The following is a 26,438-nucleotide window of genomic DNA, read 5'->3' on the forward strand; positions in this document are numbered from 1 at the left end:
GGTATGAAACTGTGTCATTGTTTTAAGAATAAAATTAGACCAGCAAACAAAGCTTTTCTGGTATATGTTGGCTGTCTGTCACTGTCTCGGTTGCACCCGACACCTCCCTACCCCGTTAATTTAAAAATAGGAAAAGAGTTGAAGTGTTACATGGGTGACACCAAGGCAGACAATCCGTGACAACCAGTGATCTGTGACGGGTTACGCCTACAGTAGCCAGGCCCTTCAGCCTTGATTAAATTTAAACCCAAGAGAGTTTTATATAAAACGTTCCGCCCTGTGTATTTGTCATGAATGAGGTAATGGGCAACAGAGACAAGACAAATGTTGGCTTCAGCGGTGAAGTTTTAGACACAGAGGTCACTGGCTCTCTCTGGAGCCTCAAGTGGTCAACGGAGGAACTGCAACTTTCAGCTCTTCGCATCAGCTTCATTTTCAGCCTCGGACATTTCTGCTTTGTCCTCTTCCACATTGACCCGCAGCGCTTCTACAGTAGGCCAGAAAGGACATGTCAGATGTCTGCAACCTCATGCCACTATATCCTAAGTACTGGTCCTCAGCATAGTGATCATCACAGTGACATAAATGTGAGTCAGTTATTCAAACTTGGCTCCTGTGTCATTCCAGTTGACACTTATTCGTCGCCATAACCTTCGACACTCATTTATTACAATAAAATAAATGAAGTTTGTTCAAACATCTTAACATCTTTATTAAGCAAATAACATTATAAATAAAAAAAGTGCATAGAAAAATTAACAGGTTTAGAAATATGTATACAAATATTTACAAACTTAGGGTTTATTTGTACATGGTAACAAAGACGTAAATTTAAACACATAAATTTTCATTTTTATGTCTTTTACACTTTAAAATAACCCTATATATATTTATATATATATATGTGTGTATATATAACATACAGCTTTCTTAACAGATTCTGGGAGAGATGGTCACGATAACTTCAGGTTTCGACTAGTGCTTTGCATCCTTCATTACACGCGCGCGCACACACACACACACAATGACAAACACGCTCACATACAGTACACACACACACACACACACGTACTCACACACCAGGATATTAAAACCAAGCTATTCTTAAATCATCATCCTCTCTTTTTGCATCAGTATTCCCAAACATCTGTCTAAACAGCTGAGGTAGAATCCTTGCAAGGAGTTGGGAGTGACTCTGCTCTTGTTGTCAGCTAGGTGATTGACACAAGCTAATCTGGGCTCCATCCCAGTGATTGGACATGCATGGGGGGGGGGGGGGGGAGAAAAAAAAAAACGGGATTAAGATAACGACAAAATACGATGTAAATATGCTCTACTAAGCTTAAAAGGAAAACGGGCGAAAGGAAAGATGATCACGGGCTTGAGTAGACGAACAGTGCTCACTTTACTCCTGTGGCCGATTCTAGGAAATCTACCGTAACGAAAAGCTAAATAAAAACGTCTCTTTAAAAATACCTGCTTTAGAACTATTTCTGTCACGAAAGGCTTAAATGCAAGACACAACCGCCTCAAACGAAAAAGAATTCAAGTAAATTAGTGAAACAAAAGGACATGATTTGTAAACAAAATAAAATTAAGAAAAAAAAAATAATAATTACAAACGGGGGGGGAAAAAAATCTCCTCATACACTAGACCGCCACCAATTATACACAGCACAACCTTTTTACTATTAAAAATAGAAATCAAAACATGAATAAATATAACTACCGATTGGAACAGTGTGTGGATTCAGTTAGCTTCATCAATGACGGCACTGAACATCAACTTACAACAACATTAAACATTATTTTAAAGGTGCTGAATGCTTTCCGTCAGCTCCACGTCCGGACAACCTTTTTTTTTTTTTTCTTGTCTCTCCGCGACACCCAGAAAGTCCGTGCACCGTGTCCTCCACAGGCCTGGCGCAGCCCGGAGCTGAATGTACACACTCAGTAGCAATGCTTTTATACCAGTGCTCTCCCTGATTACGAGAAACTGTAGCAGGTTTCACAAAGATAATTTGTATGTTTTTGTTTTTTGTTTTTTTTTTATGGTTATTTATGTGCAACTGTAGGGCAGCGAAGTCTTATTGCAATAGGTAATGAAAATCTGCCATGAGAGTAATAAAATATACATTTTAAAAAACTGATATTCACCACAAATCTTCACTTTTGGCTTGGGTAGTGTTTGCTACATACACTATACATCAAGAACAAGAACATGCCTCCAAGACACGTTTCAATCTTTACAACTATGACACTATGTGACTGACTGAAACCATCGATCTATTTTAAACCCGACAGGAAGAGAGTAGGTGATCCACAGCAGACCTGTGAAGTTAAGTATGAAACATAGAAGCCACTTAATGTTCCAATGTTGTCGAGAGAACCGCTTTTGAGTGCATAAATTTAAGGTACATGATCTCAGCAGGGTGAATAAACAGCTAAACAATTCCTGATTCGCAAAAGACATTTTAGTCCAAACAAAGCTTTCAAAGCTTAGCACCATGGCTGTTCTGTTATCCACAACAAGGAAGTCCAAAAAAAAAAAGAAAAAAAAAAGAGTTGAACGCAAGATAAAACACACAAATAAATGTTAAGGGGTGAATGTATGGCTCAAGGACTGACTTCACCACGGCACAGATGGGGTTACAATGTTCCCGTCACTAGAGGATGGAGCGATCATGATTACGAGTGTACTACAGACAGACATACCCCCCCGCCCCCCCCCCCAGAAACGAATGATAAAACATATAAGGAATCTCTCAAAGCTTAGCTATAGGTTTTCAGCAATGACTCAAACAGATAAGGCTTGGTGTGTGTGTGTTTCAGAAATTCCGTTCATCCAAACAGATCCAGGAACTCCCCTCATTTTAAACATTCGCTATAAATGTCCGGTTCTTGTGAGCATCATAACCACTTCCTCTACGACAATAACCGCTGTGATGACACTGCTGTGCCTTGCATACTTCTGAACTCTTCTATGAAAGCAGAAGTAAATGGAGGGCATATGTGAGGCGAGGAACTTTTCAATGATTTTTCTGTGCTGGTTCTCCTCCATGCCCAAATATCACTTCCTCCAGTCACTCATTCGTGGCCAGTCTCATAGTGGCTAATTCCCCTGCAGACTCCCCAAGCCCAATCCAGTGCCACCTTACGTTAAGGCTTACTAGTAAACACGATCCTCCGCTTATCATACGTGGGATCTCTCAGTTGAGGAAACGACGGCATCGCCGGGCCCCACAGTTACAGTTGAGTTTGTTGCTGGCGTCTTCAATAGGAAACTTGTAGTCATACGTCAGTTCCTCCCCCCTATAGATCTTTCTGAGGGCAAAGATGACGATGTGCTTCCGACCTTCCACGTTGATCACCCGGGAGTAGCAGTTGGGTTCACAGGAGTGGTTGATGAACCTCGCCGCGTTGCCGTGCATAGTTGCATCCACCACGTCAAAGTCATCGATTCGGAACATGTAGCAGCCAATACCCTGGGAAGCCAAAAACAAAATCTGTTTGTACGTTCTATTCTATAACCTTTCACTTAAACTTTAACTGGGTATCGTTTGAAAGGTCAACAAACCTTGCCGTCGTAGTACTTCTCCCTTTTGTCAGTGAGCACTGAGCGAATGACGATGCCTGCGTATTCGATAACCATCTCCCCCGCTTCGATGTTCCTCTTGCAGAAAAGTCCACGCCCGTGGATTGCAGACCTACAACACACATACACATGTGTACTGGTGAACCCACAACTACCTAGAAACCAAAATACTGATGAAAAACAACTGCTGTGGCGACTAGATTGGTGTGTGTGACCTTTGGATGTTGACGCATGTTCTTCTTAAAAACAAACCACTTGTATGTACGTTGTTTCAATTTCGTAGGGAACAAAACATCATGTGAAAAAAACATTTATTGGTTTTATCTTCAAAAATGTGAATTTTGCCTCTTATTTGTTTTAATAATGTTAAAGTTTGCACTTCTGATTGGACAACACGCATTGTGAAGGTGTCCCTCTGGGTGATTATGGTGGCATCTCTGGATATTTTCCAATTTTTTTTTTTTTTTACAAACCAAAGAATCAAACGGTTAAATAATCAGCAGATTAAGACACGCTTAAAACATTCTTAGTTGCAGGAAGTATTTCAAAATGGGCACCAGTTTCAACCAACCAGGGGTGAGTATCGCTGCTGGTATCCTGAATCGATTCAGTTCCGATTCACAGGGTCCTGATTTGGTCTGATATCAATTCTCTTACGCGATTTCCTTTTCAAAATTATTTTACTTAAAGCTAAAATGTACGTTGTTTCAGTCGTTTCAGTGACTTGTGGCATTTTACCTCTACTTTTACATCTTGCCTATGGCTCTGATTTTTGTGCAGCTCTTCTTTGTCGTCATATTTTCTTCAGTCAACCTTCAACCTGACGGTGCTGTCGAGCGCTACAAACCTGACAGCACAATCATACTTTGGATCTCCCTCGCACGTGGATTAATCTTGTTGTGCGCTCTTGCAATATCTTTGAGAAAAAAAAAAAAAAAAAGTCTTGCAAGACTTTCTCAACACCCATAGCCCAACTGTATGAGGTCCTCTACCTCCCCTTTAACCCATTGAGACCGGATCACGCATCTGTGCGTGTTTACCTTTAAGACCGGATCACGCATCTATGCGTAGTTACCACTAAGGCCGGCAAACGCGTCTGTGTCATTTTGAGCGTTGTCGTCTTTTTCGAGGCACATGGCCAATTATATGCACTGTGATTGGCTGAAATATTCTTGGGGTGAGTGACAGAGATGCTTAGGGATTTTTTTTAAACTCATGTGACTAATAAAACGCTTTGTGATTGGTCGAAATAAGCCTACACGTGGAGTATGTTTTGGTCGAAAATTTTAAACACCGTGCTAGCGATCCGTCATGGCTGACTCAAGTGAAGGAAGTGATATTGACGAAGTAATTGGAAAAATAGATCTTTACTGATTTTCAAAATTTTAAAAATGTTTGGTGTTTATTGATTTTTTTTAAAAATGCATTTGAAGATTTTGCCCTAGCAAGTCAGTCAAGTTGAAAGCCAAAGAAGTAAGCTCTCAAATGCTTTTTATCTCATGTTTTTATCTGCTACAGAGCCTGAGAAACTAAGGTTTTAGTAAGCGTTGACATATTTTGAAAAACCTCAGGTTTTGAGAGGGGGTTTACAGAAGAGTATTTAGGCCTAAATGGGTTAAGGGCTGTGGCTTTGTGGGTTATGTGTGTATTTGAACTACTTTGGTCAGCAATAGTGTGGATAGATACACTACCCGTCACTTTAATTTTTTATAATGATAATAAAGACATATTCAATAGCATTTCATTTTCATCAACTTTAAGTACTTTTTTCAGAACAGTATTTACTTTAAATGGTAACAAAAAAATAAATAAAAGTTTCGGCTGCCGACATGTCTTGTCCATACAGGACTGCTAGTGTAGATGGCCTTCAGATTTTTCTGTCATATTTAAAAAAAAATAATAAATTGGTCAATGACGGAAAATATTCGGTTAACGCAACCCCTGGTGTACTCTATCTGCTTTCGCAACAGATATAAAAAAAATCCTTTTCATGCAACCTTTCTCCTTCCTCCTCCTTTCTTCACAGCTGATTGCATAAATTGTATATTCCCATGAGTACCGTAATTTCCGGACTATAAGCCGCTACTTTTGTCCCTGCGGCTTATACAACGAATTATGGATTCTTACAGCTAACGGTCACCAGGGGCGCACTACCATGTCATAGACGATGACACGAGGATTAAGAACTGACTTTTCTGGTATAGTAGGCTGGTTATTTTGATACAGTAAACGGCCGTGTTACTGCACCTTTACTGCTGTGTTGGCTGTTTTCGAAAAAGATGCTGGTTATTTTGTTGAGCAGCCGGGTTACTGCACTTTTGCTGCCGTGTTACAGGCAAGCACTTTTAAAAACGAATTAAATTTAGCCATTTAACGTTATTGCCTCGTCAAGCGTTGTAAGCTTTGTTTTTTGTTATACGGCACTACTACGGTACTATGACTGCAGGAAGTGCGCTAGGAGCGCACCGTTGTATTATTTGTGCACTGCACGAATGCTGTTTAATGTCAAAGATGTGGAAGTTTGATCGTTTGTTTGATTGATTGATTGAAAGATTTATTGTGTTTCTCAAATGTAAATAAATGGGACGCTTTGCGTTTCCAAACAGTCATTTCTGTCCCGACAATCCCCTCCGTGGTAGAAGAAACCCTTACGGTAGGCTAATTAAACATTACAACACCAGCGGCTTATAGAGTCGGGTGCGGCTTATATATGGAACAATCTGTAGTTTCCCCAAAATTTAGCTGGTGCGGCTTATAGTCCGGAAAATACGGTAATTATCACACTGAGATGTCACACATGACCAAAGGAAAAGATTTGGGTTTTTTTCAGGTCAGGATGCAGTTTGCAAACAATTCTTATTCTTTAAGGTATCAAAAAATATAGAAAAAAGTTAGACTCTCTAAGATCAAAGCTGACATACGCCCCACTTGTGTTCGATGTGGATGGGATAAAGCCACTCTCTTACACATGTTCTGGGCATGTCTGAAGCTTTGCACTTTCTGGCGGTCCATCGTCGAGACCTTTTTCGGGATTTTCGGGAAACGGTTTGCGCCATCTCCTTTCATTTCGCTTTTTGATGTAGCCCAGATGGGCTCCCATCTTGAGATGTGGGAAAGAACTGTGTTGGCTTTCTGCTCCCTGGCTCGGAGGCTGATATTATCGAAATGGAAAGACCCAACACCTGGAGATGATCAGATGCGCAATCCGGGTCTAGACTAGAAAATGTTTGGCAGCATTTCTTAATGTTTGTTGAAGATATGGAGGCGGATAATATAGTACTGTACATACACAAAATGACAAGTTTGAAACTTGGCAAAAAGTGTATACACTACTTTAGTCAATGACTCAATACATGCAAAGATAATGACACACCCATTACCCAGAGCTGCAATTTGTGTTGAGTCAGTAAATGTTGGCATGCTACGACTCCAGTCCACGAAATCCATGATGAAAACAGTCCAATGACAAATATCGGTATTTTAAAAAATGACTAAGAACAGCCACACACACGGCTGCTAGCATGAATTATTTCGACTGCTAGGTCTGGAAAAAACGTCTCAACGTGTTAGCTTTGCAGCAGCAAATCAGGCGAGACTCCCGTACCGAAACATCAACACTCCTGCACTAAATCCCCCACCATGACTTTAATAATGTTCAGTTTCAAAGGTGATAATTCAACTGTGTGATCATTCTGGAGGACGTAGTTTGCAATGCTGTTAAACTGGCCCTCTGACTAAAATGTCCAAGTAACATGACAAACATCCATCAGCACCAGTTAAGAGATGAATAAAGATCAAGCCCTTGAGCATTTCACTTGAACAAATGCACCTTTAGATGTTTTGATTCGTTACAGGCAACAGGAAGTTAAATGTCATGTTTCCATTAAACATGACTTTAGGTGATTTTTGCCACTGTACCCTGATGAAGGTCACAAGCCGAAACGCGCCAGTTGAATAAAGTTGTTCCATAATACTACAACTGCTGCTGCCCTCGTAACTTACCATAAATGCTAGCACTGAATGGAAAAAAAATCTTATTTACTTGCCTATCACACCTCAGTTCTTTAAACTGTGACGTGCAAAACGTCTGATGGGGCAACTGACGATTCTGTATACACAACTTCTAACATGTTCAACCTTGTGTAGAATTCTGATTATTTTACAAACTGACCTGTACACTCCTACAGCCTCCTTGGATGTCCTTTCCAGATGTCTGAAGCGCATGGCCATGGGCAGTTCCAAACTAGTAGCCCGCCTAAGGCAAAGAAGAGAAATGAAATCCTTGAAACGCCCACAGCGGTGTGTTGCTTTGTAGTAAAAACAAATGGCGTAAACAACGGAGGGGGTTATTGATGACAGTAGGCTGACCTTGTGGACTTCAAAAGAACCTCATCTTCCTCATCGTCATACAGCCCAATGTCAGGAAGCTGTCTGTGCTGAGAGGCCAGGAAGTTGAAGATGTCAAATGTAGACTTCCTGTTAGAACAGAGAGAATGATATCAAGTCTAGATGAGTATTGTCTTCTTCTAAATCACAATTGCCAGTAACAGTGGCTAGTAAACATCCTGTACCTAATGTAGAGCTCAGAGCGGGCACAGCCACTCGGATTGACGGGCAGATCGTCCTCCTGGCTGAACTGCTTGAAGAAACGGAAAGTGTGCCGTTGGCAGCGGTGAGCTCCTTGAAGCTGCTCCAGCAAGAACGCCACTGAGTCATGGACCAAACCCACCATACGGGCGCCAGTGACTCTCTGAAACGTCAGCGGCCTCAACCTCGCAATTGCTCTTGCTTCTTGCACCCCGTCTATGACTGCTTTCCAAGCCACTGAAGAGAGAAGTGGGAAGTCCGTGTCATTTGGACGATTATCATACGAAGAAACTTGTTGTTTTTTTTTAATATGGTTTCAGGCCTCTGAAGGAAGAATCTGGAAAGGTCACGGTGCATCTAAAACGTTAAAGAAAGGCAACTGGACTCGTAGAAAAAGTTTTACTAATTAAATATTATCCTTACCCTCAATGCTGTCTGCTTCTACACTGAAACCATCATCGCTGGTTATCTCAAATTTCAAGTGTGGCTGGTCTCTGTTAGAAGGACATCCCTCGTCTTCATCGGGTGTTGTTGGTTCATCATCTGAGGTAGAAGCAGCACCTAACAAAACATACGACCCATCTTTCACAGTGTTCCTAAAAAGTTATGGCTGTATTTATGGCAAACTCAAACAGCGCCGAAGCACAGACCCATTGATTAGGTAACGTCATATCATAAAGGCAGACATTGTCGTACTCAAATCATTTCAATTAACAGAAGTGATTAAAACAATGCTGTTTTAATTTACCAGAGTATTTCTTCCAGTCGGTCAAGGTGTTGTGTCCCACTGGTTCCCAATGCTGTTTGCCTTGTTCACCCTGAGACATTAAATTCCAAAGCTCCGATCTGGAAAAATGAAGAGTGCAATAGCTTTTTAAAAACATATTTTTGACATGAACTCATTTATTTCACATGTGGGAATGTCTGTTTCTCAACATCTGATTATTCCATATATGACATTAGATGTAAAACAGACACTGTCTGTGTCTACAACTCTGCAGAACCCACATCTGGTGAGCTGATGTTAACAGTGTAATAAATTCAAAAAGCATGCAACTCATTTGACAGTGAGGTTACTGTTGAAGTTTAACAGTAATTACTGCGAAAATGATGCAATTTGCCAATGGTATGAAAAAATAAGACTGCAAATCTTGGTGACAGATTTGCAGTTATTTGGAATATTGGTTATCGTTTCTCAAGCATAACAACATCACTACAAACAATAGGAGAAGGATTGTCTATAGGGTTTTTACATTTGCTCTGCAGAAGAAGCAATTTAAAGATGCCACTCAGGGAACAAGCAGTTGTCTCAGTTGGACATTTGATTTCTACAATAATCAGCAAGATAATAACAGTGTGTCTTTTTGTAATATCTGTAAGAACTCACCCTGAGCTATCAGAATCACTTAGGTGTTCCTCCTTTAACTCGTCCAGATTCAATACTCCTTTCACTGTCGGGGTCTTGATGCGGACTCCTGAGGCCCTGCTGGAGATGCTTGGAAAGGCTGGTTTGCGACACTCCTCCTTCTCACTGATGGGCTCTGGCTGCAGGAAGTCAACTTTGGACTTCTTTGTGACAATTCGGTCTGACAGGGAAGACACTCTTTTCATGCGGACGTGGGTGCGAGGGCGGGGCGCTGGAGCTGGCGTCAATGCTGGTGACGGAGAGGGAGGCGACACCGGAGCCTCCGGTTCGATTAAAAGGCCAGGTGGCAAAACTAGCGAGGAAGGGCTCAGTGTCCGAAGTCCACCCCACTTGGGAGTGTAGTTGCTTGCCATTGCCTGATTGATAATTGCTTGGGCACTTTCAGCAGGAGTCATGGGATGTTTCTCAGTTGACGGGGCAGGCTGACCCGAGGACTTGGATGTTTTGGATTTTTTGGATCCACCGGACTCTTTCTTCTTCTTTGGTTTCCTCATCTCTGGGGCGGCTTCCTCTTTTGACGCTTTCGTGTTCTTCCTCGATTTTTTTACATTAACCGATGCCACTGCACCGTTGCTATTGTGAGTGAGCAGCTGTGTAACTGTGGTTGCATTCTGAACTGCAGGAGTGACTGACGGAGGAACAGCTGCCGCAATGGTGCCCCCGGGTGGCGGAGCTGTCATATTACCAGCAGCTGCCAGTGTGGCCGAGAGCGCGTTGCTCTGCAAAAGGCTGGCAATCTGAGTGACACAGTTATAGGAAGGGGAGTTGGGAGTGGGAAGCTGGAAAGTGTTGCTTTCTGGGTTTTTTACAAAGATCTGTCCTAGGCGGTTCACCAGCAGGACGTGTGGTGTGGGATCTACGTTTGGACCTCCGACCTCTTTAACAGTAAGAATGGCGTGACCAGGTAACGCCTGGGGCAAAACTGGCTGAGGTTCTATAGCTGGTCTGGGTGTGGTGAAGTTGATGGAGATTGTGTGACCAGATGTCGCTTCCTTCTGCACAGATGAAGAGCTGAAACCATTTAAGATGACAGGGGCCGAGGTGGTTTGTACTGGAGCTGAAACAGCCGAACAGTGCGTTGATAGTCCGGTGAGACACGATATTGAAGCTGAAGAAGAAACAATGGTGACGGCCGTGGAACCCAATGGCTGTGTTTGTGTGGAGTACAAAGGTACAGAAACAGTACCACAAGTTGCTACCGTGCCTAACGTACCTGATAGCACAGGATCATTTTGAGGGGTTACATTGAGCAGTGGTTGCGGTAGATCTCCAACAGGACTTAGAGTTGTTAGTTTAGTGGACGAAGGCTCCACGGAGGGGAAGGCTGTTGACTCTTGTGTGGCTGTCACTGGCTGAAGTGTGATACTTGTTAGAGGAGGCTGACTGAAACCTGGTAAACAGGAATACATCTGGAGGGAGTCCAGGCCTTGAGAGGGGATTTGCACATCTGTAGACGTTAAAGGGGAGGGCTGCAGCAGACCCAGCAACGGGCCCTGACCGTTATCGGCACAATCTGCTAGTGAGGGCTGCACCGAGTTAGGTGTTACGTGGTTCATCGTCACATTAGAGGCCTCAGTTGATGATTTAACGCAGCTGCTGCCTGGCTCTGAGGTTGAGGCTCTACCGGTTTCCGGGTGCTGGGTATTAGGTGGTGCGTCTTGTAGCAGAGGAAGCAAAGGGCTTGTGTCACTTCCCTCAAGAGCAAGAGGCGTTTCAGGGGTCAGCCCTAAACTGGAACCCACCGATAACCCCTCTGAACAGGGCGTCTCAGGTACCTTTGTGAGCAAGTTAGGCAGAGTGCCGTCAACTGGAGTAGAAAGCGCCGTCTCCTGATCCACTGAAGGAGTGTCGGAACCTTTTCTGGCATCTGATATAGAGTTTGTTTGCTTATCATTGGTTGATGGTTTGGGGGCCTGTGCGGCGACTGTGGTTTCGGGGTCAGGGGCATTTTTATTATTTAGGTTTTTGGCTTGTATCCGAGTTTGATCCGTTTTCTGAGCATCATCATTGGTTGCTATACTTGCATCACTCTCTGTGCCATCATCAACTCCATCCAGCTGAGCCATAGGTCGGGAGGAAGGGGAGGAGGGAGACTTGGAATGATCTTTAGCTCCAGGGCAGCTGACTATTGTCCTTGAAAAGTCAAAATAGTGCTCCATATCATCATCAGAGGACGTGCTTCCCAAGTCATCCCTGGCTGAGGCTGCAGGCCGCGGCAGATTGGCAACAAGGGTCTTCCTCTTGTGTACCTCTTGGGCTCTTCCCCAAAATTCCTCCTGATCATCGCCCTCCACCACTATCTGACCCCCACAGTTCATTTCCTCCCCTTCATTCAGGAGAGTTTCTTCAATCTCAAGTTCTGTCCGCATTTCTTGCCCTAGACTTATGCTGGCATCCTTGTGGAAGGAATTGTAGGGAAACTCTTCTTCATCCTTCTGCTGGTCTAAATCCTCCTGGGGTGAAGTACCATTTGCTGGAGAGACATCTTCAGGCTCCGGCGAAGCTAGGAAGTTGTGCGGCACCTCGACTGAGTCTGGCTGGCTCAGGTCAAATGACAAACGAGTTCTGGGTAAATTTTGTATGGATGAAGAGAATGGCAGATTTACAGCATTATCTTGCCAGGGAGACTGAGGGAAGAACGATGAGGCACAGTGGGTTCCTGTATTCCCAGGGCATCGGACTGAGGAAGCACTTCTACCTCCAACTGGGCGGGGTGATGGAGAATTTATCAGGTCTGTTGCACCAAGTGGAAACAGCGGGGAGGTAGGAAGGGGAGATTTTCCAGCACGGAGGGTAATTGGTCCGGGCAGAGGTGCCAGCGGAGGGGGGGACATGTGACTGCGTAGTCCCGTTGTCTGCGAGTGAGGGCTGTGGCGGCGAACTCTACGAGTCTCTTCCAGATCACTTACGGTCAGTATGTGGTGAGGTTTCACCTGGATTACGCCTGAGACGAAAATATTAATCAGCAACTTGAGACTTGTGCTTTTGAATGGATTTGCATTTAGTTTGTTAGTGAAGTGAAATAATCATTTACAAAAAAATGTTACGGTTTATTTTACCTGGAGATGGCAGAGGGCGGGACATCCCTCCAGCGGGTCTTCTGGGTTGGGGATAGGGGGGAATCTTTGGCCTTGTGCTGTGATCTGACTTCGGGGGAGGAGCTGGAACGAAGGGTTCTTCAGCTGGGGGTTGGGCTTCTGGCATGTCAGCCTCCGGGGCTTCAGTTTCTGAAGATTCAACCAAATGTTTTATGAAAATATAATATCTTTATCAGTTAATGTAGAGTAAATAACATTCTGAAGTAGTTTCGTTTTCCTGTGAGTAAAAAACGCACCAGGTAACGGACAGGGGCTGTGAGCAATGGTATGGTTGTCCCCTTGGTCAGGCATCTCCTCAACAGGCTTCTCTGGGACAATGGGCCGGACCTCCCGGATTGTACATGTGTATTTGCACCGCCGCAATGGGTTAACCGTGCTCCAGTACCAGCGAGAACACCTTTCGGAAAGAAAAGCAAATTTTGTTCCCAGTGCTTTTCCATGTTGCAAATGCGACTTACCCATTCAAGAATAATAAAATGTTATTACTTACTGAAAACCCACAGGAAACAGCTTTCCTTTGCCAGCTGAAAGTTCTGTTAACACGCCCAGCTTGTCGATCTGTAAGGAACCTGTGTAGTGACGAAGTGGACACCAATTAGTTTCACATGTCAGTAAGGAGAGAAACAAGCGACCAAAAAAAGAAAAACTTATAAAACGGACGTACCAATCATCACGTTGATCAGTTCTGGTTCCAGCCCAGTCAAGAACTTTCTGCGGAGGCTGATGCCCTCAAAATCCACATATACCCTACGGTTTACTTCAAATTCTTGACCAGTTATCATCTGTTCAAAAAAAGGAGATAAAGAAGCAGTTTTGCTTAGATTTTGTTTAGTTCTAAACTTATTAACCGTTACAGCTTTCGGTACGAGACAAGTTGGAAGAGCAGAATTTACCCTGCCACTGATGAGGTGTTGGTGTTTGTAGCAATAGACTTTTTTATCGTCCTGGAACACACACTGGCGCGATCGAGCACACATGAAGTGGTAGTTGCTTTGACAAGATGTCAGGCAGCAGCCCACTGTGGCACCCGTCTGGTTGCAGCGTTCACATCGCTAATGAGAATGGGAAGAGTAAAATGTGAAGTTTGAGTTAAACATAATGAAAAGGAAATTATAAGAGTGTGTATAGTGTAAAGAAAAGAGTCAGACTGACCTATTGTTATCTGAACACTCAAATGTCAATATCAGTATTGGTTGGGACATAACGGACATATAACGATATAACGGACATAGCTAAAATTTCTACCTAAACAACATTTCATCAGGATGATTAGCAACTGACCATCAAACGCCCTCTAGTGACAGCACTGTGCACATGTAGCAAAGAGCCATTGTCCTCTTCAAACACCTCTGCAGACCACAGACAGCAGTTGACGTGTGCCCATTCATTCTGACCCAAGTACAGTAACCTGCCTGCTTCCTGTGAAACAACATACACACACACAAAACAATTGTAATATAAGCTGTATGTGCAGTATTTACAAGCAGTGAACTGAGTTTTCAAAATCTGAAGAATAATTTTTCTTTTTCATGTTTAATGGTTTACTTACGTTCGGTTTGAGGTCTCCATATTTTTGGCACAAAGAGCACTGTCTCTCGTCATCTTTAGACCATCCAGTGTCTAGATCAGCTTTTGAAAGCCGGCCCCTTTTCCCTATGTAAATTTAGAAAAGTGAACACTTGCAATCCCAAACACGACACACAATAAAAAAAAAAAAATACATTACGAATAACCTTCTAAACAGCATTACCTTTGAATCTGACAGCCCTGCTAGTTTTGAAGTGGTTCCGGCTTATTGGCTCCCCGGACATCGGAGAAACTGCCTCCTCCTCCTTTATATCCAGGCTCTGTCCATTCTCCTCCTGCAGGAGTCTCAGCGGAGCCCTGGAGGAGAGCTCCTCCCTCTCCTGCCACTGAGCGTAAACATGCTCTATTGTAGGAGGATGAACAGCATTGGACAGCATCCCCCTGAAGAAAGAATGACAGCGTTCAACAGCTGATTAATTACGATGCTATAGAAAAACAGGACAGTGTACATACGATGGAATATTTCATTACTCACGGAGGCAAGTCTTTGGTACACGGGTTCCACACCTTTGGATCTTGGCTGTTGAACCAATTAAATACCTCCTCAAGGAGCTAAACAGAAAAGGTATTCAGTCAATCATAAATGCAAACCAAACAAAAATGTTCAGAGACAATTCAGAGTAACCCCTTTGGTCATACTGCACCTTTAGGTAGTAGGAGCGGGCCAGGGCCGTGGGTCTCCGCTCCTCTGGAAGATCTTCCTCTTGCTCGAGCCTCTTTCGCACCACCTGAACCACATCCTCATGGAACATTTTCTGAAAAACAATAGTTTTCTACGTATGAGTTTGAGCTTGTGGTTTTCACGGGTTGCTGTACAGGCTTGATGCATTCCTAACATACACCATAAGACCACCATACTGCAATACTATATGTTAAAGTGGAAGCAGGAGCAAGAGCCTTATTGTAAAAACTAAAATGACAATAAATAAGTCAGAAGTAACATTTCTGTTATTTTATTTTGAAAGTCAGTGACAGTAGGAGTTTTAGTAAGTGAGTAGATGTGTGCAGGAATCTCTAGTTTTGTCAGTCTGTGTTTCTCAATGTGTCACACAGGACTTTGTGCAACTCCTCTTTTTATCAAATCTGGGCTTTGTTTGTCGAGGAACAGATTTATTACAGAAATCTCACTATGAATATCCTTTATCTGCATTTTCTGTTGTCCTGTCTTTAAAGTATGTCAAATTTAGAATGTAATATCCAACTGTTGGCTTTAAATGAGAGGCCATGCACTCACCAATGTAGTATAAAGGCCTTTGTCAAACTTCTTCCCCACAGCTCGGAGGTCACAGGCCGGTCGTCCTTCGACTCCGCTGTCCGAGTCCACAGACTTTTCACACTGCAACAAAAACCAACACATACATATCATGCTTCGTTTAATAGATTTCATTAATTACAAATTCCAGTAAACAGCTCCAGTCACATTTAATTATGTTTAAATTTTACAAGCGCTCTAACACTAACTCAACATCTTTCAGGGCACAGCAATCTGCAGTACGGAGAAAAGTATAAAGCTGCAGTTCATTCTTTTATTTGCCACATTTACATTTCATTCTCTTACCTGTGAGCAAGTAACAAGGTGCTGGGTGAGGGTGGAGGAAAGCAAGCAAGCCAGCACCTTCTCAACCCCGGCCCTGAGCTCTATGTAGAGCAGCTCTCTCCAGGCACTGGGCTGGGTCACACTGCAGGGTCGACACGAATACACTACGCTCTCTGGCAAGCTGGACAGGATCTCGTACAGCTCGTCTGGAATCATTTTAAAAGGAAAAAAGATGTAGTGTGTGAAGCAGGGCTTTATATGCATACTAACTTCTACTACTACTACTACTAATACTACTATACTACTACTACTACTGGCTTTCATTCTCAACACCAAAGACCAACAATCACCTGTTAGATCCTCACACTTGGCATGTACCCAGTGGTTACAGGTGCCACACTGCATCATCTGACTATCATAGTCATTGTCCTCATAGCACTTGAAGCAGATTGGACAGTAGTTACCTAAAAGAAAGACGTATTCAGAAAAGTTCAGCCTCAACATCAGTAATTTTGGAAGTTTACGGAGCTGACAGGTCGTCAAGTGTTTCCTCACCCTGTTCATAGAGTTTTGAACAATCTGGACAGAGTCCTTTATCATGGTTCCACTCAGTGTCCCAACTCTTCCCTGGTGTAACACCGCAACTTTTACACCTGATGCATGTCATACAAACCTGCACAAAAGATGTGACATTAGTACGAGAAATCAGATGTCTGTATCATACTGTTATTCTGTCAGTTTACGTTTTCCAACAAACCTACCCAGGCTTTCTTCTTCTTGTTTTGTTTTGGATAGTTGGATCCCAAACAGGAAGCATGATAACAGTTCTGGCACCTTTCACACTCCAGTAAAGGCTGAGGGAGACAGGAAAGATGTGATGCCTAAAGACTAAACTACGTTACGGACGAGAAAATGCGCTCAAAGTAGCTCCATGTACCTTTGACAGTTTGTTTTTCCTGCCACACACGTGGCAAAACTTGCAGCGTCGACAGCACCAGTTCTCTTTATTCTCCTCTGTCGGGCGCTCCGCTGGTTCAAGGCAAAACTGGTGGAAGGGTTCACAGCATACTTGGCAATAGAGCATCTGTCAAAAGAAATTCACAAAGACTTCTCATTATCTGTTTGGTACAGTTTTACATGTTTAAGTATTAAAGGGCTTAAAGGTGGTAACAGGGCAAAGCAACAGTTCAAATCTTTCAATGAACAAAACAAGAGATTATTGAACACTGACCTCGTGTTGCCCTTTACTGGCACAAAGGAAGCAGACATAGGGTGGCATCAGCGGTGCAGAGGTCAAGATACTTAAGCCACCCATATTCCAGACGTTCTCCAAAGTACAGTCCTCCTGAAAGATGAGACACAATAAACAGATAAGAAAAGACCGCTCACAGCAGTTACCATGATTATCCTGTGTCTGTTAAGCAACAGCCAAACAAAGAAATTTGTGACTGGTGGGGGTTTAACGATGCCTTGGCTGCAGTTTTATCTGCAGGCACATCAGATTCTCTGGTCAAGTGGCTGAGATGTCACCTAGTGATCGGGCTATTGTGGAAATACCTGTCGCCATTTCCCTTTGCTTTAAATGTTTATTTATTTAAACTCAGCCTCCTACTTTATAGTAGTGTTACCATATTAATGAGACAAATTGGTTTGGATGGGCAGTGGGTCAATGATTAATGAACTGTGCAAAAATACGTATGTAAAAGGGTGAGTTGCATTATCACATATAGTATGCATTACTACATGTTACTACATCTTCTGTGTTTTATAGCCGTCACATAGCTGTATTTGTACCTATTGTACCTCTCGAACGTACACAGAAATATAAAAAGTGTGCTTGTGTCACAATAAATGTCATAACCTGTATTAAAAAAAACGAAAAGACCAACCTTGAAGTCAACCCTGATTTTATGAGTAGGTTTAGAAGACTCAACATCTCGCTGCTCAAATCCATGAGCCAGGGCGGCCAGGACACTGGGAGGAGTTTGCTCCAAAGAACCCTGAGACGGGAGAACCTAGGAGATAACCGTAGTTTAGATGTGGGCAGTAAGGGACACACTTAAATGACAGACATGGTTGTTTTTAACTTGTTTCCATGGATTTCTCACAGGATTTGCATGAGGACATAACACAAATCAGTGCAATCGAGACCATAAAGGACGACTTTATCATGACTTGAGGCAACATCAGCAGCTGACTTTTGCAGAAGTTTCCGCTCCTCCTCAGATGCTGTCATGCTCAGTGACGCATGGTGCGCCCGCAGCGTGCCAAAACTGGACAGCAGAAATTCTGCTCATTGTCGTTTGCCAGCCGTCGACAGACTAACGGGTCTGACAGCGTAAATCAAACACAAGCAGCGTGGTCTGGATCAGCATCAGGTCTGAACTGTATTACCCACCTTCTCAGGTTTCCGTCGGACCGATGGTACGCGATGTGAACTGGACTTCCGATGCCTGACTTCATCGTCTGAAATGTCTCCAAGGAATCCATCCAGAGACACAAAGTCTTTGGAGGACAGAGGGAAAAAAAAAATATAAGAGCCATATCACAAGTAAACTTACAAGCATTTAAGTTTAAAGTGTAAATTCTTCAGCCAAGCGGAGGGGACTGAACTGGAGGATGTGGAGCCAGTGAAAGAGAAGAGGATGTAATGTAAGTTAAAAGTCACCACAGAAACACACTTCCACTACGCTGGGCTATCAGGTGGTTCTGCTGCCCGTCACTACCGGATCAATAAAGGCACGTCTTATTTCAGATACTTATTATCTATAAAACGTGATCTCTGAGCATTTATGTACCTTGACTGAAGCGACTTCCCGCTCCCCTTCTCCTCGCTGGAGAGGCGGAGCTTGAGAGAGCTTTATCATCGAGATCTGAGTCATAGTCCACCAGGTCAAAATAGACACGGGGTTTCACGACGCGCTTCGGCTGCTTCCTGACAGACGGACTGTGGTCGTCACCCGGGAGACCGGATGGCGAGTCCCCGGCACCCTCGTTCCCTTCATCGTTACTTGAATGACCCCCGCTGAGAGAAGATCGCCGTCGCTTAGAGGAACCTTGGAGGGAAAAACAACAGCGGTGATTCTAAGACTTGTGTAATATCACGGCACCGAGACGGGAGTGCATGCTGGAATGAGAATTCACCTTTGGGTGCCGTTCTTCCACTCAGCCTGCGTGCTTTCCTCTCCTCAATCTGATCGCATCTCTTGTACCTTTTGGCAAAAAGAAAACAGAATGATTACTTGTGAACAACGCTCTGTGCTTTATTGCTACAACCAATGATTAAGTAAACTTACACGCAGCACTGCCGCTTGGTGTTTGGACCACCGAACTTGGGCTTGTCGAGGCAGTTCATGCACTTGCCGCAGTCTTCCTCGTGGTTGCAGCCTTTGCACACTCCGCATCTACGCGAGCGGTATCCAAACGGCCCGAGTCCCTTCCGTTTCACAAAGTTTGGCGGCTTCTTGACCTTTGCGACCTTTAGGTCGGACAGCCCGGGACTGTCTGATTCTGACGGAGATCCAACATCTGCGACAACCAAGATAGATCAGGGACTCGATTTACATCTCGCAAGAGTTACGCTTATTTAAGCACCACGTCCAAATGCATTCGCAGACACATCAAAATAGCAGTAGACTTGATACAAATAGTAGTGACATAGTTAATAATCAATTACTGATTGATCTTCTACAATAAACATGAAACACTTTCAATCACAACAATCAAGCTGCTTCACAAACTACTCCATCCCCTGCCTGGACTGATAAGCTCAAACCATCACCGTCACCAACACCTAATTCTGCCACCAGGATTTTACGAGAGCACACTTCAAGAGAGCCAACGGAGATAGGTTTGTCAATCACGTCACATCTACCTTTAGTGACAGCCGTCGGGGAAATGCCAGATCGTTCGTGAAGCGGCAAGGCGCTAAGTCTGGGGATGTCATCTGGCACCACAGCTCGAGGCTGCCCGAGCACCACAGACGCAGCACGGCACACGTGCTTGATGCGAGGACCTCCCGCTCTGCGAAACTCCTGGCACAGTGGGGAGATGAGCTGCGGCTGAGGACAAATAATCTATGTTACGTGGCTGGAATTAGCAGGCGGCTCTTTTTTTTTTTAAATCACCCTCAATTTAAAATCACCAGTTTCAAATGTTCTCCTTTTGACAAGATTTAAAACCTGAGACGGAATCAAGATTATTACTGGGATTGATGTTACCCCCCCTGGAGCCTATTGATTTTGGACACTTACTTGTCCTTGAGGCGTCTCTGTCTTGACTGGAACATCAGAATCCCGCTGCACCCTCTGCTTCCTCCTTTGTCTTTTAGAGGTCACATCTTGAGACCTGGCTCCAGCTAACAGCTACAGAGTGAACCGGCAAAAACAAGGCATCAGTATGAACCGAGAATTAGTTTTTTTTTTCTTTTATAACACATTCAATTTAAGTTGACAGTTTACAAAAAAGATTCCTGCGATCGTGTCCTTACCCCCGATGACTTCAGCTGTTTCTGCTGGTCGATTTTAATAAGCTGGACCTTGGCTTTCCTGAGGAGATTGAACATTCTTTTATTTGCACCAGTGAGGCGCGCTCTTTGCGACGCTCCCTTTCCCATGGACCCAAGACAGTCGCCTTCACCTGGGACCGAGTTCTGCTCTGCTCCTGTGGATGTTAAGGAATATAAGCCAAACTCTGGTCATTGTCTTTTTTTCACAGCATTATAAAAAAAAAAAAAGAATGATGGTTTAGTGTTTTTAATCTTTTTCTTACCGGACTTGAGCAGGATAGTGTCTTTTCTGGCTGAATCCTCGCCTCGCTGAAATGCAAGGGACTTGGAGTTCATAGTCCTCACACACACGGACACTTTCCTCACCACTCCAGGAGAGTCGAGGTCCTCTATCTTGAGCTTGGACTTGTCCTTCTCTGTGCTTGTGCTCCGTTGCCTGAGGCTGATGCTCATGGCCTCATCGTCGAGTCCTTCAGCCAAATCAACAGGAGGCTGAAGAGCTTTACTCACGCTATCCATCTCCGCTGGAGCTTTGCTTTTGGCAAGTCCCATGTGAGGCTTCTTTAACTTTTGAAAAATCTTGAGGTGAGCCGCTTGCTTACTGAACTTCGGACAGCTTTTCTTTTTCTGGACATCCAGGAGGTCAGCAGATAATTCTGGGGGCTTGTCAACTGGCATGGATAAAAACAGATCATCACATTTGTCCTCTGGAGTGTCGTCCAGTGCATACGCGTCCTCGCTGGACTCTTCTGGCATGTGCCACTTGAAGCTAGTGTTCTTTAGAAGGGACCTCCTCTTTTCATTTTTCCCACTTTTCCTCTCAGAGAACAGGCTGTCAGCTATGTCAAGGCTGTCGTCTAGGTCCTGAGCTGAAAACAGATCGACATCCAGCTGAGCTTCACTCAGTATGTCCTCCTCATCAATCGGCAGGATGGGGGATATTGCTCTGTCTGCCCCTTCGTCTCGCCTCTTTACCGGACGTATTTGCAAGCCCAGCTGTAAGCCCTTCTTCGGGGAGTTTCTTCGAGGCAACACAGACATCCCAGCGTCATCCATGAACCTCTGCGGGGTCTTGATCACTCGTGAGGACCTGGCACTGACAACGGGCATAATGAAGTGCTTGATGTTTTTTACAAATTTGGACTTACCGGGCTGAGGGTCCACAACATCCGCCTGCCCCCCATCAACTGACGTGTCAGTTTCTTCCTGCTTCAAACTGTCTTTGTCAAGTCCCAATTCTATCAGCGTAGAAATTATTTTAGCTTGTGGTTTTGGCCCTTTGGATCCAATAAACTGAAGACCCGACTGACTCTTTTTGTACTTTTTATGTATTCCGATAAGTTTGGGGCTTAGGGTCGGTGTGGCATCTGCGAGCGGGGTGGAAATGTCACCATCTCCGTCAACTATTTCCTCACTTTCAGAAAACTTTAGGGGCGCAAACTTCCCATCTCTGCTCCTGTGCCTGTGTTTCTGACGCTGCCCAATTAAATTTTTACGTTTCTTCTTTAGCTTTTTGAGCGATTTCTTTGAACGTTTCGGATTGCTTGGTTGGCTTTCCGACACCGAGCTTTGTTGACTTTCTGACACCAAACTCTGTTGACTTTCTGACACCAAACTTTGTTGACTCTCTGGCACCAAACTCTGTTGACTATCAATTAACTGAATGTCCGTTTCTTCTTTTACTGGCGGCAGTATCTGCTCTTCTTCCACTGACACAGTGTCCTGTTTGGTCTCCGGTTGAGTGCAATCTTTTGTGTCTGGCAGGCTCACCTCTAACGCCAAAGGTTGAGTATTTTCCTTTAGAACAGACTCTGTGTTGGGAGGATCGTCTGTAAGTAGCTCTGTGCTGACAACAGCTTCGGGAGGAACAACAGGAGAAACAACGGGAGAAGCAATTGGAAAATCAAAAAGAGAAACACCAGCCTTCTTCCGTTGCGCAGACTTCTTTTTCCCTAGTTTGTTATTCCTACATCTTCTAGGTTTGGAAGGCACAGGCGATGGTTTGGCCTCTTCAGTGTGTGGTTCTACCTCATTCTCCATCTTCTGTGGAGAAGCTTCGACTGGCACCTGGGAGGGGACGTCCGCAGTCTTTGAGGTATCCTTGTCAAGAACTTCAGAGGAGTTTACATTGGTGACCTCCAACGGCTCCTCAGCTGTAACTTGACAAACGATTTCGGGAAGAACTTGTGAACTGGAATCTTCAGTTGAAACCTGAGAAGAATCTTCAACGTGCACCAGCGGTGTGGCCCCATCCTGTGGACTTGTTCTAACCCTCCGTTTCTGAGGGGTCACTGGCTTCTGGCTGACAGACTTTGCTTGCGGCGACTCAATGCTGGATGTCCTCCTCCTTAGCCTCCTGGCTGGTGTGACTTCAGTGTCCACACATAATGAGTTTTCCTCATTATTAACTTCGCTTGGTTCTTTCAAGACATCCTCTTTCTTTTCAGAACCGGGGCTCACCTGCTGGATTGAAAAGGACGGCTTAGAGCCTCTATGTTTACCAGGAGAAGAAACTTTTTTAATCTGAAGAGGGGGGACAACTTTCTCGCACTCTGTTTTTGCGATTTCTGGTGGAGACGTTTCAGTTACGTGCTCAACATCAGCTTCCACCTGCGGAGCGGACTCTTCTTCCAGCAGCACGTCCGCCTGGTTTTGGGTATCCTTCTCATTACTGTCTGTGCTTTCACTCTCTTGTGGGGCCGTGTTATGCAGTTTCTCTGTTATACTTTCGTTCACACCTGTGTCACAAACAGCGGGCGGATCCACCTCACTCTCCGCGTCTGCTGTTACTTTGACAGTCGTTTCAGTGCCTGCTGTCTGACTCGCTCCCTTCACCAATGTTAATGTCCAGATAAATTTTCTCCGTTTTTTCTTTCGAGATGAATTCTTTCCACTGGCCTTTGCCTCATATTTGGGGTTTTTGATTTTTATTAACTTTAAGCTCGGGACCCTCATTTCCTCGTTTTTCAAAGGCAAACTGTCACTGGGTTGTATGTCTGCATCAGCTCCGGTGGATGACAGACCTCGGTCTTCTGGCACTTTAACATCTTTATTTAGCCGCCTGCTTTGCCTTCTTTTGTTATTTCCCGCCAACGGTTTTCCTTCGGCTGCTTGTGAAACTTCTATCTTGGACTCTGCCAAAACAGTATCGCTTTTACTCAGACTTTCTGCTTCAGTAGCACTGTCCAAGACGGTTTTTGAAGGGGGGATGGTGACTCTATTGCTCCTACGAGTCACTAGTTTATTAACTGCAGAACCCTGACTTGCAACAGTTTCCTTATGCTTTAATTTCTTTGCATTCACTTTCGGCTCCACAGTCCTGCCCCTCTTTACAGTGTCAAGCCCATCGGCTGATTCTTTTTCTTTTGATATGTGGTCATCGACCACAACTTTGCCGCTGGTTTCACATACAGACTCTGCCGTCTTTAAAGCAGACCTCCCACGTCTTCTCGCAGGTGCAGTCCCCCCTCCTCTATCGTCTGTGCCATGTTTATCCACATGCGGCTCCGTTTTTAATTTGACGTGCGCACTTAAAATCTGGTCACCCTGAATGTCCTCAGCTTTCGGCTGATCCTCGATTTCTTTTATCTTCAGCTTCTTGGCAGATTTTTTCTGAGGCTCCTTTACGGTTTTTATTTTCTTTTTGGCCACCAACTTTATAGTAATCCTTGGTGCTGCGGATGAAGATTTGCTTTTGGTGGACTGTCGATCCATTGTGTTCTTCCCTTTCGAACCTTTCCTGCAATCCTTCGCAGGCTTTGCTTCAAGAGATATGTCGTGCATTTCGTCCGACGATTTTTCATCTTTAACAGGATCGGAAAGGATAGCTGCCTCCGCCGCTGGCGCTTTAAGCGGTACCTTCTCGCTTTTTCGTTTAGATTTTGTATTGACAGCATCACCTATAAAAACAAAGCAAATCTTCAATACTACAAAATCCACTGCTGCAAATGTTAACCAGTGCAACGTTCGTAATGACACCAAATATGTCACGTGATGCAGTAATGCTTTCTTTACCTTTGGAAGAATTGTGCTGAGACAACACGGGTCCTTTAGAGCCTTTTCTCTCAGCTTCAAATCCTCTGAAGTCATCACCCTTGAATAGTCAAACCCAGTGATTAATACTCTACGACACTTAACATTACTCTGTTTATGGTTAAGCGGTTTTAAGCAAAAAAGTAAAACTAAAATGTCTGGTCATTAGCATTAATTGCCCTGCACAGACCAAATAACAGATAGATAGAGGCACACTCTTAATTATTTTATTTTGATTACATATGATTTTATTTTGATTTCATATGTTCATAATAAAGACTGAATCAATGTCCAGTATAATGTTGATTTTAACAACGCACCTAAAAAAAAAAAAAAAAAAAACAGCGTATGTGTATCTTAGCATATTCAGGGGAAAGCCATGTCTAAAAATAATAACAAAACTGTGGGGGGAAAAATAAATTACATGATTAACATTTATGACTGTTTCCATCTTTCCACATTCACACCAACTATTTCCATCCATTGCCTTTGTGTTGTCATAAATAAGACATTAACATGTTATGCATTAGTAACAACCAATAACTAACGTGCATCTAGTTCAAAAACTCATTCATTATGGCGTTATATGTGATCTGAATTATTTGCCTCCGCATGCAAGATGAGAACTAGACAAGAAGCACATGAATGAGTTAGCATGAACACCTACACTAACGTTATAGAAAACTGCAGGTCAATGTGGGTCTGTAGTTACGAGTCCCTTCAAGTACTGCATATATCCCTCATACTCGCAATAGAAATCCGAAAGCCTACAAACAGGTCGACCAGAACGAATTACTGCCTGGCCACAGACAACTTTCAGTTTTAACAAGAGTGCAATTAGCTTTGGCACACTTGGCCACCACCATTTAAACCTGTCGTGTTAGTAGCATTAGCTTGCGGCTAGCTACCCCGTTCTCCAGAACACACTCAAACTCACTTCTAACTGCAGAAAAGCTAATTAGCTGAAATTAAACCTAAGCAACGTGAGAGTTTGCACCGCGGCGATCTCGCCTGGGCGCGTACAACCCAGTGCGACGTGTAATTGTGTCTTTCTGAACTAACGTTAGCTAAGCATATCTGCCCAGCGTATGAAAACAGAAGTGTTAGCAGTTAGCCGCTGTGCAGGGCACGGAGCCGCTAGCCCTCCCGTTCTTTGTGTTCGCACTCAGCTAGCTAACTGCTACTCTGGCCCGATAACGAGCGGCCCATAGATGATATAATAACCATCCCCGTTTACAAATTGGCACTATCAGTCACTGGCTTTTAAACATATCACCTAAGGTTACTCGTGCTGTAATCTTCCAATATTTTAACCTACACGAAGAAAACTAATGGAACAGTGCTAAAGTAACTTGCACAGCTTTGCCACTTGTTCAAGTGGTGTATTTTGTGTTAGGACTGTTTAGTAAATGTAATGGAAAGCTGCACTGTGCTAGCGTTAGTTAGCATGTAATATTAGCTTGAAGCTAAAGTTAACGTTAGCCTAGCAAAGGGATGTTGACATTTTCTCCATGGCACTAACCAGTCACACTGCCGAGGACAGCACTCATTCGCACACATTAACAATCACGCAAAATGTGCGAAAATGAAATAAAGATACTAACTCCTGAGTCGGTTTGGGACCTCACCTCTTCACTCCCACTAGAGCTGTATCCAGCCTGACCAAGGCTCTTGTGGCTTGCCTCTATTCCAAGTAAGCGTATGTGAGACTGGTCTTCGTTTAACGATAGAACCAGGTTTGCGGGCCTTGGCCCTCCGTTAGTCACATCATCAGCTTCTAAGCCTGATCGCCCGAGTTGCCATCGCTTCTCAGAGCGCAAACGACTGCGTGATGACCAAGGCCGACCGGGGAAACGACCTCTGGCCGTAGCGGTTCCACCTTGGCCTCCTACGGCAGCCGCGGTTGCTGATCCGCATCCCGCTGCCGCCATCATTGCTTCAACAACAACACACACCGACGGCTAGCAGTTCGAGGAGAGACAAGAGGGAAGGCGCGAGATGGGAGGGGGGGGGGGGAGCCGCAATGGTGCAAGGGAAAGGGAGTTTTTCGGTGAGGCTCGTGGTGGTTG

General features: G+C 44.1%; 1 protein-coding gene across 2 annotated transcripts; it reads right to left on the minus strand.

Annotated features, from left to right (window-relative positions):
• Positions 1-2,020: 2,020 nt before the first annotated feature.
• On the minus strand, positions 2,021-26,306 carry kmt2bb (lysine (K)-specific methyltransferase 2Bb). 2 transcript variants are annotated; one of them, XM_084556196.1, is made up of 36 exons: positions 25,998-26,306; positions 24,352-24,430; positions 20,601-24,236; positions 20,320-20,492; positions 20,084-20,194; positions 19,705-19,891; positions 19,127-19,358; positions 18,975-19,042; positions 18,629-18,886; positions 18,229-18,335; positions 17,720-17,845; positions 17,062-17,175; positions 16,768-16,914; positions 16,592-16,684; positions 16,386-16,503; positions 16,181-16,294; positions 15,852-16,036; positions 15,528-15,629; positions 14,938-15,048; positions 14,769-14,845; positions 14,457-14,674; positions 14,256-14,359; positions 13,988-14,125; positions 13,600-13,758; positions 13,371-13,488; positions 13,197-13,275; positions 12,943-13,103; positions 12,668-12,835; positions 9,570-12,552; positions 8,931-9,028; positions 8,606-8,743; positions 8,167-8,419; positions 7,964-8,071; positions 7,767-7,850; positions 3,578-3,707; positions 2,021-3,485 (listed from the first exon to the last, which is right to left on the minus strand). In XM_084556196.1, the coding sequence occupies exons 1-36, from the start codon at positions 26,301-26,303 to the stop codon at positions 3,210-3,212; spliced, it is 11,559 nt and encodes a 3,852-aa protein (XP_084412322.1). In that variant the 5' UTR covers positions 26,304-26,306; the 3' UTR covers positions 2,021-3,209. The 2 variants fall into 2 exon arrangements, with proteins under 2 accessions (XP_084412322.1, XP_084412321.1); XM_084556195.1 differs by having other exon boundaries at positions 25,974-26,306.
• Positions 26,307-26,438: the final 132 nt, after the last annotated feature.

This window comes from Chelon labrosus (genome assembly GCF_963514085.1).
Source record: "Chelon labrosus genome assembly, chromosome: 12".
Classification (NCBI taxonomy): domain Eukaryota; kingdom Metazoa; phylum Chordata; class Actinopteri; order Mugiliformes; family Mugilidae; genus Chelon; species Chelon labrosus.

Coding starts and splice junctions, on each gene's coding strand:
- kmt2bb (XM_084556195.1), bottom strand. CDS start 26,303: ATGATGGCGGCAGCGGGATGCGGATCAGCAACCGCGGCTGCCGTAGGA. Junction 15,630..15,851: donor ACCTTGTTACTTGCTCACAG/GTAAGAGAATGA, acceptor TTTTTGTTGCAG/TGTGAAAAGTCTGTGGACTC. Junction 12,553..12,667: donor CCGCCCTCTGCCATCTCCAG/GTAAAATAAACC, acceptor TTTTCGTCTCAG/GCGTAATCCAGGTGAAACCT.